The sequence below is a fragment of the Neopelma chrysocephalum genome, unplaced genomic scaffold (assembly GCF_003984885.1).
Source record: "Neopelma chrysocephalum unplaced genomic scaffold, ASM398488v2 Primary Assembly neopelma1_252, whole genome shotgun sequence".
Lineage (NCBI taxonomy): Eukaryota > Metazoa > Chordata > Aves > Passeriformes > Pipridae > Neopelma > Neopelma chrysocephalum.
The window spans coordinates 2,165,829-2,186,281 of NW_020897914.1; the positions used below are offsets into that span (position 1 = coordinate 2,165,829).

Consider the following 20,453-nt stretch of genomic DNA (forward strand, 5'->3'; position numbering starts at 1 on the left):
GACAGCTGGTTAAACAGTTTTCTGTTCAAAATGTATTCTCATGTAGGTCTCTCCTGGTTTTATTTGTCTCGTATAAAAAGTGGCACAAAATCTGTTGCACCAAAGATTCCAAAGCACCGAGTTCTCTTGACTTTAATTTAAAAAAATAGTTCCCTGCTTTCCCTTTGTGTCTTTAAGCATTTATGGTGGCATGACTTTTTTAAGAAGCTTTAAGTAAAGAATCATCCTAGAAGGTCAGTATCCAGAAATAAATATCCCAGAGTTTGACTCGCATCCATTTGAGGTTTGTAGAAATTTCAGTAACCATTTGTAAGTACCATGGAAACAGCATTGTTAACCTGGTCTCTGTAGATGACCAGGGCACTGATTTGTCTGTCAGCAGCTTATTTCACAGGGCTGAAGTCAGAATACTTGCACAGTTTATATATGGAACCTGTCATGAGCAGATGAGTTCTCAGGTTTCACAATTTTTGTGTATATTTATCTTCTTCTTGCTTTGGCCAGGGAAATTTGTTATTAAAAAAAACACCTCATGCTGAAATATTGACTTTGATTTTTATACTGAGTGTGCCATTATAAGGGCATCCAGTAAAGGAAACTTTATTAAATACCATAGGAATGTAATCTCTTTCTTAATAGTCACAGTTCTGTAGGTAGGAAGAAAAGGGAATAAAAAAGCTGTTCATGTGCAAGTGTATCAGCCAGGGATCAGGTAATGCCAACAGTGCTTGCTTTTCCATGAGATATGGGAGTTCTGGTGTAGTGCTGCAAAAAGAAAAGGGCTGGGAAGGCCTGTCCATGGTGTTCAGGGAACAGGGAGCTGCCAGGTGTGTGCTGTGCTGTGTCCCTGTCCCTGCAGAGCCCTTACACAGCAAACCCTCCCCACCAAGGGCCACTGCTGAGGCTCTGCTGCAAACCCACACCAGCTCCTGCAAGCCTGTATTTAAACTGGAGAACTGTCTCCAGAGTGCCAGGAGCTGCTCCTCAATGCTGCTCTTGGGTGAGGCAGGGGAAGGAACAGGTTGTGTGTGATGCACCACACCAAGAAAGCACAGGCCTTCCTGTCAGTATCCAGCACAACAGGTTTTGGGAGTGGGATTTTGGTACCCATCATTCTGGGTGAAAAATTCATGTGTTGGCTGAGACAAAGGCTCACCCCTCCTGCCTTTTTGTGCAAGGAAGTCCAAAGTACAGTCCATTCCAGGGTGGATAGTGGCATCTGTTCTGCACAAGCTGCATCCTTCTCTCTCATTAGCTTTGTTCCAAGTGGACACTCCAATTCCCTGCTCTCTCTTCTCTCTCCTTACAACACCTGCAAACTGAGGGCTACGTTCCATTCTCCCAACCTATCTCTCTACAAACCTTGTTCTTCTCTGGTAAAGAGAAGATTTATCTGTTTATCTTCCCTTGATAAATCCCCCCTCTCTGCTGCCCCCCGGGCCAATTCCTGGTCAGGCCAGGAGTGTTCCAGAACTGTTCTGTCTGGGCAGAGGGAGCAGGGATTGCTGCTGTCAGCAGTGGCAGGTGATTGCTGAGAGCTGGCTGGACACTGTCCCTGTGGAGCTGGCTGTGGATAACCACCCTCCTTTCAAACCATTGGGAATGGATTTACTTCCCAGCTCACAGCAACAGCAGCAATTTTTTTCCCTCATGGAAGCTGCTTCAGCACAAATAAATGTTTTAGGCTGTGGAATTACATTTAGTGTATTACTTGGGAGGAAATGAAAGAATGAGGAGAGAAGGAAGGCATGGAACCTCGCCTTGTTCAGACAGCCCCAGGGATTTCTTCTCCAGGAGCTTGTAGTTCCAACACAGTGTCTCTGTGGTTCACCCAGTCACAAATCCTCTCTGGGGAGCTAAAGGCAATGACCCCTTTGGTATTCAGGAATTACTGACCCTTTGCTATCAAACTTTCTGCATTTGGGGGCCACTCAGGGATGTGTGTTCCCAAAATGATTTTAAGTTATTTTCATTGCCCAATTTGAGTAGTGGATTGGCCTGGAATGTGAAAAAATAAAATCACTTGGGATGGGGAGAAGGCAGAGAAGGCTGGTAAATAATGGGTTTGATTGGAAGGGAAATTATTTCTCTGGAATCCTAATAATGGAAGTGACTGTCCAGATAACACTGACACATCCCAGCAATACCCTGGGAATTAGATATCCCATCTTACAGCCCATTTCCAGACTTTCATCTGCTGGCCAGGTGTGCTTTATGCCTCTTCATTTTACACCTCTGCACAGTCCTGTGCATGGATTACATTGTACTGACCTCTGGGTCCAATGGAACAGTTAAAATGTGTCTGTCAGAATTCTTTATTTTGTTTCATTTTAAACAGATGGAATTGCTAAGTGTTGAAAACCAGGAAATTTGTGTTTTTTGGGTGCATGCAGCCAGTGACTTAACACCACCCAGCCCTGAATTCCAAGAAATAGCTCCTTTCAGGCCATTTGACCTTGGAAAGATTTAGGAAGTACATTGTCTTTGTGATTTAGACTCGGAATTCCACTTCTTTTCTTTTTCACTCAACATGAATGTAGTTTTTTGAGAGCTTATGTTCAGTCTTACCTGATGCCTTAAGGGCCAGGTGTGCAGAGAGGAGGTGCTTTGGCTTACTGGATCAGCTGCAGGATTCACAGCTCCAGAGGTAATCCTGCTGGGAACATCTGTCGTTCTCATAAATGTAGAGGAGTCCTGTAACTCTGCTTCCTTACCAGTGCAGTGGAGAGAAAATATTTATCTATTTGATCATTTCAACAATCAATGGCTAAATGGTTTTTCAGGTCCCCAAAACATAACTCTGGGAAACATTTATTGGAGTCATTCTGTTGAAGTTGGTGGAGTTACACAGGCACAAATCTTGGTGTTATTCCTCATCCACTTTCATACTTGTGTTGGTGAGGCTTGAGTGAACAGAGTCCCAGCCCTTGGAGAATTGCTTTTTCCACAGTTACTTGCTTTTCATTGAGCTTCAGGTAAAGAAAGACCTGATTGTTTTTAATGTTCAGAGTAGAGAAAGTGTGACAAAAATCTTGCTGTGTGAGTGTAACCAAGGTAGGGGGTAAGGCAGAGTGGACCTGAATTCCAGGTGGGCTTCATTTCTGGGTGACCAAATATGCTGCTTAGGAGAATTCCTCCCTTCCCTGCTGCTCCAGGCAGCCAGTGTGTGTGAGGGGAACCTGAGATTATTTCTGACCATGTTGTCCTTAGTTAATCGTGGATCACAGAAGGGCAGGAGGGATCAAGTACGGCTTGGATACTTCTGGTTCCTGTGTGTAGTAAGAACAAACCTGCAAATACCAACTTTTGAGAGGATTTTTTTTTAAGCTTTTGCAAAACTTTGTCCATGGTCCCTTCTAAACTTTGCATCCTTTTGGCTGCGTGAGAAGGTGTTTAAAAGTGGTCCACTGTGTAGTTGGTATGGCCTGAGCCATTTCTGCATGTGTGGAGACTTTAAAACCCCCAAAGTGACGTGTTTGAAGGTTCTCTCTGAAGCACAATGCTGAGCATTGCCCTGGGACAGCTGTTGGGGTTTTTTTGAGTTTTTAATGAACAAAGCTCCACTAAACCGCTGCGGTTGGGGGGGTCTTTTTTTGTTTGTTTTTAAAACTTTTCAGACTCTGCCGTGCCTGGTTCGAATGTGCAGTAAGGAGAGGTTGCTGGAGGAGCGGGTGGAGGGGGCAGAAACCCTGGCCTACCTGATCGAGACGGACGTGGAGCTGCAGCGCATCGCCAGCATCACCGACCACCTCATCGTCATGTTGGCCGACTACTTCAAGTACCCCAGCTCCGTCAGCGCCATCACCGACATCAAGAGGGTGCGTGCCCTTACCTGCTCCTGCGGCTCTGAAAAATGCCCAGAAGTAACAATAAATGAGCTCAGGATATTTTTTTTTAAATATTCTATTTAAACAGTTGAGGTAGTTTGAAGCTGGCTCCCTGCCAAGTCTCCAAACCTCACCACAAGAGCTCCCACCCCCCCAAAACCAAGGGAGAAGAGAAAAAAAAACAAACCAAGAGAACCAAAACGAGAGAGAGACAGCTAAAGCAATATATATAAATATATTTACACTTATATTACATTTATATACAACTGAAATATATGTGCAATTTCAAAAGGAAAAGGGAAAGGGAAGGAAAAAAAGGAACAAAACCAAAATAAAATATACACGATCAATAGCCCAAGATCTAACAACTAAAAGAGTTAGCAAAAGAATATTTTACTGCTCTCCTTGGGACAACAGGAAGTCGTGCTAGAACGACCACTGGCAACCTCTGCCTCCCAAGGTCGGCAAGGCCTTACCAGGCCTCACTAGGCCTCACTAGGCCTCACCAGGCCTCGCTCCCCAACACGACAGACTCAACAGCAGGGAAACCTGCACCTCCAAAGCTGCCAGAAGGAAAGAGGGACAGAGGCCTCTCCTCCTTTCTTATACCCTGGCTTACATAAAAATCATAGGGAATACCGGGTAAATCTGGGCACTTCCTTGGTTACAAACTGGTCACCAAGGAAGGCCCAGACTAAACTACCACAACCGTATGTCTGAGTTCCTTAACAGAAAGGTGACCGGAGGGTTTAGCAGGACTTGATTCCTGATGTTCGTAGGCCCCAAGTCTCACTCACTCACTGCTTTCTCTGGAGCCTTCATTATCCAGACTCAAACTGAGTGTTTCTGGACTCCCCATGCTGTAAGTTTAAAAGTTTTGCCTTGAGGAAACCTTCCTAAGAGATAGTGGTTCATGTGAAGAGAGATGGATTTCAGTTCTTAGGTCAGGGTTGTGGGAAATTTGAAGTTCAGAGATTGTTCTGCTCTGTTAAAGCATGGGGATGTCAGGCAGCATTTTGTATTATGAGCTGTCTGCACTTGCAAGAGGTTGGATGAACACAGCCCAGATGCACCTTGGAGGCTCAGTTCCATAGGTGTTGTACCAGGAGTTCTCATCCATGAACTGTTTTATAAGATCTTCAGACGCTTTCCAAAGCACTGGTGGATCAATCAGCCTCCAAAGCAAGACTGGTTTTGATATTTCACATAGGGAAATATCCATTGCTCCTCCCTCTTACTGAGTTTGATTTTTAGAACGTACCCCAAAAACTGGATTACAGAGCCTTGGTTTTTCTCTGAAACTGCCCAAGAGGCAGGCTCACTTTCCAGACCTTTGTGGAATGGGATTGATTCTGCACATAGAGCTACTGGAATTTCATGGAAAAACAGACATTAAATAATAAAAAAAAAATTCAGTTACAGCACAAAACTAAGCAAAAAGAAGTTTAGCAGCTTATTGTGGAGTAGTGGACATTGGCTGTAACATCACAAATATGATCAGGTTCCAAATGTGAGTGGGGCAATTCTAAATATTATGACAGTGGTCTGAGTGTGCAGAGAGTCTGTAAGAGCAGCCAGCTGGGAATGCAGGGTTTGTACGGAGTGCTTGGAACTGCACCCTGTAAGGTAAAACTGCCTGAGCAGTGAGTGAGGGCTCTGCCAAACAGAGCTTGTCTGCTTCAAATATTTATACCAATTAGGTAACACTTGTGCTCTAATGTAGCTGCCCTGGAGAGAATTGCTCAGACAGCTTCATTTTTGACAGTTCTGTTATTTCAGCACTTTGGTACTTAGTGCTGGCATTTTCCTGGCATTTTGTGTAGGCTTTGAAGATGGCATTGTTTTGTGGAACCCTTTGGTACAGAGTTTGGAGGGCAGTTGGGATCACGGGATTGTTCTCACTGGAGAGAACGTGAGGAGGTCTGAGAGGCCACACTGTCTGTCCAAAGCAGGTCACCCTCAACCACCACAATCCCTTCAGCTGGTGCTCCCATTGCTTATGGAATCACAGAATCTCCTCAGCTGGAAGGGACCCACAGGATCACCCAGTCCGACCCTCAGCCCTGCCCAGGACACCCCAGCAATCCCACCCTGTCCCTCAGAGAGTTGTCCAAACACTCCCAGAGCTCTGGCAGCCTTGGTGCTGTGCCCACTGCCCTGGGGAGCCTGGTCAGTGCCCAACCACCCTCTGGGGGAAGAACCTTTCCCTGATATCCAGCCTAACCCTGCCCTGACACAGCTCCAGCCATTATCACACCCCCAAAGCACTTGTTCCTGATCCGTGGGCAGTGGTGCATCCCCCAGATTCCCTCCTTGGGCATCTGCTTAGAGGTGACCTCCCAGAAACCTCCACCACCTGCTGTGTTCCCCTACAGCAGAAGTTAAAACCCACCTTAAGACAGAGGTCCTGAGATTTAGAGACCAGCTTTGGCTCTTGCTTTTGCTTCAGTTCTCTTGATAAAACTTCCCTTGATGTTTTTTCATTCCTGGCTTGTTCCTGGAAGTTTTTGTTGAGGCGATAAGAACAGTTTTTGCCTTATTATGGCCTGGATAGAGTCCTAACCTTGTTTTGGCCTCAAATTGAAGTTGGCTTCTCTGTAACTCAGCAGAGAAATTAGCTGTATTCTTAACTCTGGTTATTGCATTAAGTTGGTAAAGGTGGACATGGGCTCCTGGAGTTCCTTGTGCTTCTGGCTGCCGTTGGGATGGCAGCCAAAACCCTGCAACAAATAAGAATATCCCACCTGCAACTTCTTAGTGTGTGAATTTGGTGTCTGTGCTCTGCTTCCCAGCTGGACCACGACCTGAAGCACGCCCACGAGCTGCGCCAGGCCGCCTTCAAGCTCTACGCGTCCCTGGGGGCCAACGACGAGGACATCCGCAAAAAGGTGGGCCTGGAGAGCTGTCAGCAGGCAAAACATGCAGCTGAAAGGCAGGGACTGGCACCTGCCAGCCTTGTGTTCCCCACTGCGAGGTAAAGAGGTTGAAATGAGGAGGCTCCCTGTGTTACATTGATATAAACCATCCTCAGGGTGGTGGAGCAGAGTCTTCACAGTAAGTTGTCTTTCACCATGTTGTGGTCTTTGACTACTCGTAAGGAGTGTTGTTGTGGCATATGAGTAATTTCTGAAACTTGTGTTCTGAGGGATAGAATACACCTCTGTTCTCATCCTATCCCATTACAAAACAAATGGCTTTTAAAAAATAAACCCTGGAAAGTCCAGTTGTATTGGGAAGCAAGGTCAGAGTTTGTTTCCTGATTCTCAAGTGACCAAAGTCATAACAAGGCAGTTGCTGGTTCGAACATCACAGGAAAGAGAGGAGCTGATGGGGGCACTCAGAGTTAAAAATTCATGTGTGCAAAGTGGAGGGAACTTGAACAATAGATGATTAAAAGGAGCATTTTTTAAAATTAAGCATGGGCTTGCTATGTCAGAGGTGGCAAGTAGGGGGGAGGCAGGAGGGTTTTCTGAGTTGATTTGCTGGTTAAAGGGGAAAAACAGAAGGCAAAAATGTATGGGCAGGAAAACACATGTTGAAAAGATAATATCAGGAAGATTTATCCGTGAGGATCTACAGAATTCAAACCCATAAGCCTCTCTTTTGTTGCTGTAGTTAATAGTGAGGATCCTTCTTTTACACTGTTTCTAATAAGCAATGGGTGTGTACATGACAAAGTTGATTTATTATACCAAATCCATCTTTCATCTGGGTATTAACTCCCTTTTATCCTGGTCTTAAGTGCTCGTGCTGGCCCTGTCTAAATATGACAGATGAACTAGAAGGTATTTTTTATCCACAAAGATCTACAGCCTTTCTGTGGTCTGTAGTTTGTATATATTGTGTGCAACCACATGTACTCTCCTTAGCTTTAATATGGCATTTAGGGTAGTTCATATATATATAATCCCGTTGTTCCTTGGTGATTAAAAGCAGCAGTGGAACATAGAATGGAGATTTTTTTCGAAGTTGTCTGCAGATACACAAAACTTTCCACTGAATCTGGGAAGAGAACAGGACTTGCTGGTTTCAGCTACAGTTTTTATATGCAATATTCCAAGTGTTGCAGACAAAAAGCCAAGAGCCCATAAATGCTCAGAGTGTTTTATTCCTTGCCATGAATTGCTCTTGCTGCAGATCATCGAGACTGAGAACATGATGGACCGTATCGTGAACGGCCTGTCCGAGTCGAGCATCAAGGTGCGCTTGGCTGCAGTCAGGTAGGACCTGTTCCATCCCACACAGCCTTCTGTCTGCTGCTGCACCTGCTGCCAGTCCTGCTCACTTCCTAAAAGCTGATCTGAACTCATTTCTGCTGTTGGAAAATGTCCTGGGGGAAGGGGGCAGTTACCCTGCACTGGTGCAGCATTTTCTCTTTGCCATTTCCTGGCACTTGCCAAACTCCAAGCTGAGTCCTCGTGCAGAAGCAGTGGATGTTTTCCAGCAGTGTCCATGTTTCACAGGGAAGGTTTCCTTTCCGTTGCAGATGTTTGCACAGTTTGTCCCGTTCTGTACAGCAGCTCAGGACAAGTTTTCAGGATCATGCTGTATGGAAGCCTTTAATGAAGGTAAGGGAAGAGGAGCCAGGTCTCAGCGACTGCAGCTTCTGTGCCAGTAAAGCAGCACGTGGTGTCTGTTCAGATTACATGCCTTGCTGTAAAACCATGATGGAAATTACCTAGAAATCAAAATTCCATGGCCTTCTCCTGAGAGAGCCAGAAATCACTAAAAGCCAAGCAGCAGCAAAGAGAACTGTGGTTCATGCTTGATTTTTTAAAGGGGTTTTTGTTTTCATTTCTCATTGTTTTTTTGGGTTTTTTTCTTGTGATCAGCAAGTGAAGGGAAGTTATCCCTAATGTTTGCACGGGGCACTAGGAGGAGTAGATGCTCTTTAATTTCATGCTGTCACTGGATGGCACAGTTTGGACTTGGTCTGTGAGCCCTGCAAGAGAATTTAGAGCTGCATTTCCTCCTGCAATTCTCTGCCTTGTAGATCTCATTGCAGACTCCATAACTGAGGCCAAAGAGCTGAGCAAGACCTTTAAAAAGACACATCTTACTATAATGCAATTATCCACAAGAATAAATGAGATCCAAGTGTGTAAGGTCTATGTCATCTCTCATCCTGTAATGGAAATTATTTGAATATTTTAAGAGCTTGTGAAAGGCCAAACATGAAAACATCAAACCTTTATAAATGTGAAACAAAAAGCCAACAGGATTGCTTGAAGAAGCACAACTGGCATAAAAGGAGCGCCGGGGGGAACTCAAAGTTGAGATGTCATTCTGTGTAAATGCAGTTGCCAGCAGTTGTTAATTTTGATTTGTATTAAACAAGCTGAAATCAGGAACTTGCATGTTCATTCCAAAACGTTGGGAATTGCTCTGAATAGATGAGCTGCTCAGTTTAGGAATGGCATGTTCTGGTGCTGCTGGAGAACCTTCTTTTCAGAAGGGATGCTCCTGGGGAAATCTGTCACATTGTGCTGTGCACGAGGTACAGAGGTGTTGAAGAGGCTCCTCCTGGAGCTTCCTCTGCACATGTGTCCTTGGCAGAGCAGGGATTGTCCCCACTGATTTCTACTAAATTGGACCTGAAAGCTCTCCAATCTGGCTTCTGTGAAATAGTGCATTGCTGCAGCTTGTCATGGGATGGGTGTCATTGTCTGGATCTGCATCCAAGCATCTCCTGAAGTCTGGAGTCTCAAAGTGCAGCATAATCCCAGGCATCCCATGTCACAGTGATCCCTTCCTTATCTCAGTTACCAGGATTCCTCTCCCCCCTTTGTGCCTGCAGGTTTTACAGAATGCTCCAAATGAAATTCTCGTAGTAGCATCTTCCACGCTATGCAATCTTCTTCTGGAATTCTCTCCAAGCAAGGAGGTTGGTATTTATCCAGGAACAGGACCATTATACAAGGGTTCAGTAAGCATAAAGGTCTTCATTGGCAGCCACTGCTTGTGCCATGTTACAGAGCTGTGATGGGACGTGGCCTGGGTCACTGATGGCTTGTGAATAACAAAAAAAATCATATTTACAGTGCTGTGACACTGAATTCGGTTGAATAGTGAAATGTGGTCTCTAAAGAAAAGAAGTAGACATGAAGTTTTGTCATTTTTTTTACATGTAAAACACTATTATCTAAAAAAATCATGAACCAGAAGAAACCAAACTATGATCCATTGTCTTGGAGAATTAGTGCTGCTGTATCCTGAAAATGCTGGCACAGCAGTGTTGTGTTTTTATTGTTCTCAGATGAACTGTACAGGATACCTGGTCTTGAGTTCTGCAGAGTCTGTGTTTCATACAGATCATATCCACACACCAGCACTTCATAGCAAGGGAACAATTCCCCAGGTCTTAAATATGTTTCAATTACAGAAAACGTTCAAGCCTGTGCTGTGTGTGGGATCCTGCAGGGCACTGTGGATTCCCTGGGGTTGCTCAGTTGATCTTGGTGGTGTCAGTCATGTCTGTGAGACAAAGTTCACTGCAGTAATGCCAAGCAGAGTTCCCTGGCCTATGGTCATGGGCTTTCTTGGTCTCTCTGCAGGGCACAGCACAGTGTTTCCACTTCAGAGTGGACTGAAATACTGCTTTTTCTATTGGGATAATGGTTCATGTCAAAAGCATCATGGCCAAAACACTGATTGTGCAAGATGAAGGAATATTTAGATTTGAAAGCCTCTCTAAGCCATCTGATCTTCTTTCATATCCATATCCTGTCATTTAAAGGTTTTGTATTTCAGTCTGGTCATGAAGAAGTCTCCAGTTTTCTTTATTTTGCTGATTGATTTTAACCAAACCTGAATTTTTTCATAAAAATCTGCTTATTAATTGTCATGAATGTGGGCTGTGGTGTGGTCAGTTCGTGGGATTGCACTGGACATGTTGTAAGCTCAAGAATAAGATATAAGCAACACATTTTTATTATATTTTATTATATGTTTGTATTTTATTGTATTTGCATTTTCATATATGCAATTAGTCTAGTGTTTTAAAGCTCTGTTTTTTCCCCTCTTTCAGCCTATTTTAGAATCAGGAGCCATAGAACTTCTATGTAGTTTAACACAGAGTGAGAATCTTGCCTTGCGAGTGAACGGCATTTGGGCTTTAATGGTGAGTAGAGCACACTGATGAAATTCCACTTGGCATTTAGCTCCTTAAAATGTTTGGGAATGTAACTTAAAGAACTTGTCGGCTGTTATTAAAAATGACGTAGCTGAAATCTGGCTTGTCTTTGCATTGAACTGCAGAAGAAAAACAGTATCAGCCTCAAACACTTCATCTGTTAGTCCATAAAGTAAAATAAATTCCTCAGTTCTGATACTTGTTGCCAGACTCATTCAGGGCAGCAGTTAAGAAGTGTCAGTAGCATGCCAGGGGACAAATAAAAGCAGGTAATAACCAGGTCAGCTGCAAGACTGGGTGCAAATTGAATTCCCTGTGCAGCAGTTGCTCAGAAATGACAGCCTTTGCAAGATCAATGTAGGAAGGAGATATTCCTGCAGGGAATAGTCTCCTAAAAGAGCGAAAGCCCAGGTTTAAGGTAAGAAATGAGTGAGGAAGTGTCTGTCTCTTGCAGAACATGGCTTTCCAAGCAGAACAGAAGATCAAGTCGGACATCCTGCGAGGGCTGAGCACGGAGCAGCTCTTCCAGCTGCTCTCGGACTCCGATGTCAATGTGCTGATGAAGACGCTGGGGCTGCTCAGGAATCTGCTCTCCACTCGCCCAGTAAGTGGAGCTGCAAACAGCCCTTCTGGGAGCTGCTCACACCTGCAGTAAACACAACACATTCCTTATAAGACAAGTTATTTTTCTGTGTGAGACCAGTGTTCAGGATCTTGCTAAAACCTGAAACCTTTGGATTTATTCAAATATCTGCAACCAAGTGTACAAATCAGTGTAAGGAAATGTTTGAAAGAATTCTCTAGATCCACAGAAACACTGTAATTATTACCAAATGCAGAGCTAGGCATTTACACCGATGTTCAATTCCATTGCAATTACCTTTCAGCAACATAATTTTCCTGACAGTTTCTCTGTGAAACTTGTCCAGCACAATAGTAGGAGGGTTGCACTGTTGAGGCAGTGTGTGGAGAGGTCCATATCTTGAAGATACTTGTGTTTCTTCTTTTTTGACCCCTGAAATACTTGTGTTCTTACCCAGCTGTATAGCTGGTACTGGCTTTGTGAATGTGACTGGGGGACTGTGCACTTACAAAATGCCTACGTTCGTTTTACACCCCGAAATAAAATGGTTTTGAAACGTAAGCCCGTGAATTGTTTTTGACAGGGAGAAAGAGATATTGGTGGAGGAAAAGAAAGGGGTAATCCCCTGTGAAGAACAGAGGGAAAACATGCAGCAAACATTTGGCAAGCCAACATTTTTGTGGGGGAAAAAACCACGAAGCCTCTACTGTGCATTTATCACGTATTGTGTTTCTACCATAAAAAGGTCACTGCAAAAAATCTTCTGATGTTTGTACTCGTTGAGTCTCAATAAGCTTCATAGAAAATTAGCTCTAAATGTGAAAAGATATTTAATAACCAGTCATTCATTAAATTCACCCTGAGCTCTTCACAGCACAGTCTCATTGTCACTTAAGGTGTTTTTCATCTGGAACTCCGTGCCAGCTTCACCCACTTCCTGTGCTGTGTTTTACAGTCAGAACCAGCCATTCTCATTCTCTACCCAAAACTCACTCCAGAACTCTACCCAAAACTCACTCATCCAGCAGCTTTCCAAGGGAATCTCATTATTAGCAATTTTAAGAAGTCCTTAAAGCCTTAAGGAATTGTGGTGTGCCATGTGCTGGTCATCTCTGCTGCCTGTTTCCTGTCACCCTTGAGGGTTGGGATCAGTTCATCCAGTAGACCTGGTTTATCTTTTTCTGGTACTTCTAATGATTGTTTCTATTCTAGTGTAGGTGTGTCATCAAGTGACCTTTTCCCTGTGATCCAGTGAACTTGGGACAGTTTTCCCAGACATAAGCAGTGCACATGGCTTATTTCTCTGCACTGTCTCAGGCTCTGGAAATGTGGATATCAGACCTGGTCACAATGTTCCCATGAGAGTAGCAAATCCCAGATAAGAAGCAGCAGTTTTCTTACCCCTCTCTGATATTATCCCCCTGTTATCAGAAGAGAAGGGATTGTTTCTAACTGCAGCATCATACTTAGAGCTTGGCTCCAGCAGGATTCAGTCTCCAGACTGGCCTCTGTAAGAGTGGGAAGGCAGTGCCTTCCCTCTGGGTGACAGGGAAATCACAGCCAAGGCCTGTGTGATGCTCTCTCAGACAAGATCAGGCTTCACATGAAGAGCAATGTTACCAAGTGTTTCTGCTGTGATAAATTCCTGGATTTGGGAGAGCTCACTAGGAGCTGGGCTCTGTGTGCAGTGTTGCTACTCTTCCCTTAGTGATTGAAGCAGGAATGTGCCTTCTTTGGGGAGTTCAACTAAATGTGTTTCCTCCTTGCTTTGGCAGCACATAGACCACATAATGAGCACTCATGGGAAGCAAATCATGCAAGCAGTGACCCTCATTCTGGAAGGGGAGCACAATATAGAAGTCAAAGAGCAGGTACCTTTTTTGTTTTGTGTTGTCTTGGCAGAATAAAATGTAAGAAACAGCAAAGAATGATTCCTGTTCACAACATGGCATTTTTGTTTGGGATTATGATGTGCTGTGAATGTTTTACTGAGATGTCAGATGGATAACTTGAGTATCTGCAAGAATGCTTTTTATTTCTGGTGGATTATTACAAAGGTGTTTGAATGGAATTCAAAATGATTTGGTAAATGTAGGTTTGGTAAAGAGGAGGGTGCTGGATGTGAGAGCAGAAGAATTAAATGAGGCAGTTGCAGGGCAGGAAGGGGATGGTAGGAAGAGAACAGAGGCACTAACAGGGGAAAGAGCAGGAAAATGTGGGGAGGGACCTGCCCTGACAAATGAAAACTGAAGAAGGAAAGGCAGAAGGAAGGAGATGACCAGTAGGGAACAGCATCCTGGATTGGTGCAGTGTAAGGGGACAGGGACACCTCTGTGGGGATGCTACAGCCAAAGTCAGAGCACTGATGGGCAGAATTTGGCTGGTTAACTCCTGTGCCAGACAGGACAGTCACTTGGAGAACCCTGTTTCTTCCTCATGTGGTGATGAAGAATGGGGGCAGTGAGAAGCTGTGGGAGATTCCAGAGGATTGCCTTGGCTTAGGGTGGATATGGGCAGCAAACAGCCTGGCAGGTGGGTGGAGAAATACAGCTGGTCTGAATCTCTGCTCCTGGAGAAGGGGTTGAAGGCAGACAGGCCTTTGATGGCAATTTAAGTGCAAAATTAGCAAAGAACACCCCTGAAGATTTACCAGTCAGTGGTACCATGGCTCTGAGACAGCTGAGGGTCAACCAGCTTCTCCCTGGTAAAGCTCTGGTGACAGGAGTGACCTTCAGTGCAGCAGCAGGTTCTTTACCTTGCCAAGGCTCTGGGAATTATTTTGGAGGAGGATCAGCATAGCTGAGAAATACTCTGGGAAAGGGCCAGGGATGGATATGGCCTTTGGAGTCGGGGCCTTTATCCACAGAGCATTTCCTTGGTCCCTGGGGTGCAGCTTGCTTTTCTTTCAGCACCAGGTCACACATCCAGCTCTGCCTGTGTGCACACAAGAGCCCAGATTTGCAGCAGGACTCTGTCCCTGCCTGGCTCCTCAGGATGTAATTAGCAGCTTGGCAGTAATTAGTGTGTGCAGCTGCTGGCAGGAGTGCAGTGCAGCTCAGACACACACACCAGTGCTGGTCCTGCTCGGTGCCCTCCCTGCATGCCCAGAAGTGAGGGTGAAGTTCTTCCACAGCTCTTGGGAAGGAACTTGTTGAGCATCTCCCAGTGCCCCCTGAGAGCCAGGGGAGCTGCCTGTGCCCATCAGTGCCACCTGAAGGCAGTGCCAGCACGGGCCAAGGCGCTTCCAGGGAATTCTGTGCGGTGGCTCCTCTGATTTTCAGGAAAAAAGCAGCTGCATTAGTAGTTTGAGTTACCTCTGCAGGCAACAACTGTGATTAGACTTGTCAAAAACAAATTACTCCTCTGCTAGATCAGCAGAGAGGCCTCAGCCCCTCCTGTCCCTGGCTTGCAGAACTAGATGGATATGGTTGGGTTTTGCTGTTGTTTTTTTCTTCCCTCCCCAGCCCCTGATACAGAACAGACTGCTTTGTATTCCAGGGCAGTCAGTCTTTTCTATATGCTGCAGATTTCCAGGAGAGACTTACAGTTTTCCTCATTATAATGAATTAATGAATGTTGCTTTTCATTTTAACGTGGCAATGACTGTTTCTGGCCAGGGCTGTTCCCCACAGCCGTTGCCTCCTTGGCATTGGCCCCAGATGGAAGCAAGCTGGAAACTCCAGATTAAAGATTTTAAAACTAATTGAAGGAATTGTTTGTCAGAGTTCAGAGCTGTCAGGGAAGCTGTATAAATCATGGGATGTGGTCTGTGGCCAAAGAACTTCCTGGTTTTTCTCTCTTTCAGACATTATGTATCCTTGCCAATATAGCAGATGGCACGACAGCAAAAGAACTGATTATGACCAATGATGACATCCTGCAGAAAATCAAATACTACATGGTAAGGACAATTTCTCTTTAGGGTTTTATGTTGGTCTTTTGCAGGAATGAGAAGAGGAAGGCGCTTGAGGATTTTGTTGTGTCAGTTCTTCCCTGTCATGCACTTCACTTCCAGGAACCCAGTGGTGGTTCAGAATTCCTGGGGGGCAATTCTGTGTGCCAGAGGGGTACTGAGGAGCTGATTAAAAGGAAAAGGCAGTGGTTATTTCTCATAAGAATGTTGCAGTGACTTCAGCAATACCAAGTCCCCGTGGAAAACATTTCAATATCTTGGAAAAGGCATATCTTGCAGACGTCAATAAATATTTGGAAGGAAGTGACTGAGCACTACTCAAGTGCTTATATTATGGCCCTATCTTTGAGAGAAGTTGTAGATAAGAATTAGTCCCAGCTTTGCTACTGTAGTTATGACAGGATGAATGACAAAATCTAAATCTCATGAAATTCTGAATTTCTCCTCTAAACTTGAGTTCTGTTTTTCTCTATTTAGAGTCATTCAAATGCTAAACTTCAGCTTGCTGCCATGTTCTGTATATCTAATCTCATATGGAATGAAGAGGAAGGTAAGAAAGCCTCATTATTAATGCATAGACAAGTTACTATCCTGGGTCAAAAGGCTTTTGTTGCACAGTAACCAATATTTGCAATGGGATCCAAAGTGTAATGGGAGCCATCATTCCAGGTGTGATGTGGAATGGGTGGGAACGGTCAGAACATTGAGGAGAGTGTAGAGAGCTGTTCTGGGGGAGACACAGGGACAGAGGGACAATAAACAGGAGCTGGAGAGTCACACAGTGGCAGGTTTTCACCTGCAGCATTTCTGTGAGGTCTGAAAACAACTGGAGGGAAAGAGAATCCTGGTAAGGGCTTCCAAGTCTTGAAGAGGTTGTGGGAACTCGTTGTTGGGAGGAACAGGTTCACTGGAGAGGATAAATGGATTAGAAAGGGGATTTGTTGCAAAGAAATTTTCCTCAGCATGGATGGCTTGGGCAGTGAGACTTGCAACCAGTCAAAGGATTTGTGGGTGGAACTGGGAGGAATTGGAGAAGGCATTTGGGGAGGAGAGTCCTGGCCTGGAAGAATGGGAGGTCACCAGGAGAGGGCTGAAGGTGCTGCTGCACAGGAAGATACAGCTGTGGTGAGAGGTGGAGAGGGCTCAGAAACACCTCCAGTTAAATGTTCTCTGCATCCAAATCCTGGGAAATCAGAGAGATGAGAATAAACCAACTCCAGCCGAGCTTCTTACCTTAGGATAAAGATTTTTGCCTTCAAAATTTTCTCTTCTCTGAACATCTGCACAGGGGCAACAGGAAAAGGAGCTGGACCTCCTGTGGGAAGGGAGTGTTTCCATGGCTGTGCCCTGACTGAGCTGTGTCCATTGCCCTGCTCTAGGCTGGTTTCTGCTGCCACTCCTCCCTCCTGTCCCACAGACATTTGGGGTTGGTGGTGTTCCCAGCAATGTGCTTTGTCCTCGTAGGTTCACAGGAACGCCAGGACAAACTCCGAGACATGGGAATAGTGGATATTCTACATAAACTGAGTCAGTCATCAGATCCAAATCTGTGTGACAAGTGAGTATAAAGAAAAACCAAAAGAGATGATGAAAGGGAAACCTTTGCTTATGATTACAGAAAAATTCCCCAAAAAACAAAGCTCCATTGCACGGAGCTTTGCAGTGTAAACAGAAGTGGTGATGAGCCCTTATTTAAAGAGCAGGGTTTGTATTGCTCAGGAATAATGAATTTTACTGAAGTTCTTAATAGTATGAAATAACTACTCTTAAAATCTTCTAAAGCAATGGAGAGTCCTCTCTGAAATCTCACTGACACACAATATTTGTGTGAACTTGGACTACTGACAAAGTTCCAGAGGGTTGGAACGATGGTCAACTGTCACATAACTCTGTGAATTAAAAGGATAATACAGGGTCATCACAGTTGTTAATCTCATTTAATTTCTTTTAAACTAACTAAGCTCAACAGTAGCCTTGCACAAACCTGCTCTGTTGCTCCTGTTAGTATTTACACAGGTCATCCAGCTGCTTCCTAAGCACATGGAACAGAAACAGCTCAGGATAATTTCTGTGGGTTTATGTTTACTTTTTGCAGGTATCCCACCTACACTTAGTAACAACTCCTATTTCTTCCACAAACTAAAGGAGATGATCTGATTTTTGGAAGAAGTCACACACAGACAACACAACTCAAAACTGTGCATTGTTTTAAAATGCACTGAATTTGGGGTTCTGGGTTTTATGAAATATGTTCCAGTGTTCTCAGACATCTTTGCAGTGAAGTTAGAGCTTCTCTGTTTGAACTCTGTGGCAGAGTATCAGCACTGAAGGTGATAATCAGGAATATATTGATACCCACCTCTGCCACACCAGCCCCCTCCATGAGCTAATATGACTTGTGATCACAGCAGGAAACTTGGAAGGAAAAATAAATAATCCTCCTCTGAGTTGCTGAGTTGGAGCAGTTGGAAGAGTCTGTCAAGGTCCCAGTAGCACATTGGGAGCTGTAGGGGACAAAGGAAGAGCAAAACCTCTCCCTTGAGGTGGGAGGAAGCCCTGAGTTAGCTGAGGAGATGATGCAGCTGTAACCCCAGACTGCTGGGAGGTGTGTTTTTCTTAACAAAAACGTTGCACAATGTTAGATCACATCAACCCCAGTGTTAGGGGCCAAAATTCCTGACGGGATTCCTGACAGGACTGGTGTGCTTCTGGTGTGTGCTGAGCTATGACAGCTCTTGGGTTTCTCAGCTCAAAGCCCTGCCTGTCCCAGTGCAGTGTGTGACAAAGCCCCTGCTCTCCCTGCTGCTCCCCAGGGCTCTGCAGGTGTGGGTAACACACCCTCAGGCTGGGAGGTGCCACGGGTTGCACTTGGGTAGATCCCCTGATTTTTAGGTGCCAGGTGGGTTCTCCACCAGTCACAGCCCACACAGAGCAGTTCTGCCCCACTGCCAGGTTCCTCCAGAGCTGTCCCTTCCCTCCTCCCCTCCTGGCACTGTGTGTCCATGGAGCCAAACCCCAATGATTAACGGGCTGTTCCTCCTTGCAGGGCGAAGACAGCACTCCAGCAGTACCTTGCATGATCAAAGACTAATTGAATCCATGGACACCCCTCATGTCTCCTTAAGGAACAGCAGGAGATACTCCTGACTCCTTATATTTGCACAAGTCACCTTGGGCTGCATTTTTCTCAGGTGCAGGGAGCTGCTTTGCAGAAACAGTTCAAATGATCAGGTCTCCAGTGCACTTGAGAACTTTCTTGAGGTAGTTTCTTTACTCAGAGGACTCTCGGGGGGTTGTTTTGGTTTTTTGGGTTTTTTTCCTGAGCTACCTGGACTTTGGATAGAACAATCAGTCATTGTTTTCCTTTTGGGCCTCCAATTTTCTGCTTTTGCTGCAGCCTGTGTGTGTGGGTGTGTGCTTGGGTGTGTGTGTGCTTGGGTGAGTGTGGGTGGGTGTGAGGACTCACTTTTGGTTTTCCTTTTTTTTGTGTGAAAATCTTTTTCTACAGGTTTTCAAGGGTTAACCATTGTTTGCTGTACGAATACTTCAGTGAATTATATACAGTTTGAATGAAATGTTATTTAAAAAAAAAAAACCAAACTGTTGTATCCCATAAAGTTTATTTTGAATTTTGAACAGATGAATGTTTTTAAGTAAAATATATGCATTTCTGAACTTCAGCTTAACTTACATTATACTTCCTTTTTAAAGAGAGAAATAGAGGAAGGCAGTAGACCCCAAATTCCAAGCAGCACATTCTGTACTGACAAGATCAAAGAGTTCTTTACTACAATGCAAGGTCACTGGTACTGATAACAGGCTCAAATCCGTGGAATGGGTCAGCTGGATTGGGTTTGGGTTTCTTTACATTTCTAGAAGACAAGCTCATACTTCAGGGTTAGGGGCACTGTTGGCTGTTGTGGGAAGGAGCACATGGCTGCAGGATCAGCAGGAATAAGCTTTGCTTTCCTAGTCAGGAACTCGCTCAGCTAATTGCTGAGGGATTGGCTTGTTCAGGGGAGAGGGATTTGCTGATCACTGGTACCAGCAGAGCAAACAGTGTGGTGCAGAATTCACTTGGCAGAGAGCAGAAGGAGCTGCCAAGCAGTGGTTAAGGGATTGCTTTTGTTCTGCATCCTTTGCCTCCACAAAGAGTTAAGTGACTTCCACATCATCTCCACAAAGGATCTGCTGGGAGCATGAAGTTGGGGGAGGGATGGAAAAACCAGGGCTTTGGTTGGGTTTTGTTTTCTGGCTCAGCAGTGTTGCTGCAGATCCCTGTACATAGGCAGATACACACTTGCATGGATTTAGATTCCTGGATAACGAGGATGGGGTTGGAGTGTGATGGGGTTGGACTGCACCTGGAGGCCTTGGCTGTGCCTGGGACTGTGCCTGGAAGTGTGGGGAAGCAAACACGAGTGCAGACCAAGGCTGTAGGAGGTTAGGCTGGAATGGGAGAGCCCAGCAGGGCAGCAGGAGCCTCCTGGGGTGCAGTCCAGGGCTCTGGGCCCTTTGGGGTTCAGTTTAGCCCGTGGTTAAGCCAGACTCTGCAGACACTCCATAGCACTAACAGGCACTAGGGATTGCAGTCAATGGCTTAAACCAAATCTTTCTTCTACACTGAACTTTAGTGGGGCTGCAGCAAGAAGAGAGGTCTGTAACTTTGCTAACCAATTTTGATAAGTATCTAAATCTTCTGTTTCTGATCAGAAGGTCAAATTGTGACAGCCTTACTTTTCTTCCAAGGTAACTACTTGTGTCAGAAAATGTGACCACAGTTTGGCCTGGAATTTGAATGTGCTGTGTATCAGATAACTGTTATCACTTGGTTGCAAAGGACAATATCTACATTTCATGTAACTTCTTCCACTCTCAAAGACAAATAAAAGCGAGCACCTGACACTTTTTCCCCAGGCATTGCAGTAAGTGACTGGCAGTTTTTTAATGTCCTTCTGCAAATGTTTCATGATGGACTTTGGGGGTTGAACAAAAGGG

At 44.9% G+C, this 20,453-nt stretch overlaps 1 protein-coding gene across 2 annotated transcripts in view; it reads left to right on the forward strand.

Moving 5' to 3' along the window:
• ARMC8 (armadillo repeat containing 8) overlaps window positions 1-19,145 on the forward strand; it is a 59,717-nt gene extending 40,572 nt beyond the window's left edge. For both annotated transcript variants that reach the window (XM_027703712.1, XM_027703713.1), the window contains 12 exons: window positions 3,618-3,818; window positions 6,620-6,715; window positions 7,965-8,047; window positions 8,314-8,395; window positions 9,625-9,711; window positions 10,855-10,947; window positions 11,414-11,563; window positions 13,318-13,413; window positions 15,348-15,443; window positions 15,933-16,005; window positions 16,920-17,013; window positions 18,502-19,145. In XM_027703712.1, the coding sequence (XP_027559513.1) occupies window positions 3,618-3,818; window positions 6,620-6,715; window positions 7,965-8,047; window positions 8,314-8,395; window positions 9,625-9,711; window positions 10,855-10,947; window positions 11,414-11,563; window positions 13,318-13,413; window positions 15,348-15,443; window positions 15,933-16,005; window positions 16,920-17,013; window positions 18,502-18,535 (1,185 nt within the window). In that variant the 3' untranslated portion in view covers window positions 18,536-19,145. The remainder of the gene's footprint in view (window positions 1-3,617; window positions 3,819-6,619; window positions 6,716-7,964; window positions 8,048-8,313; window positions 8,396-9,624; window positions 9,712-10,854; window positions 10,948-11,413; window positions 11,564-13,317; window positions 13,414-15,347; window positions 15,444-15,932; window positions 16,006-16,919; window positions 17,014-18,501) is intronic.
• Window positions 19,146-20,453: the final 1,308 nt, after the last annotated feature.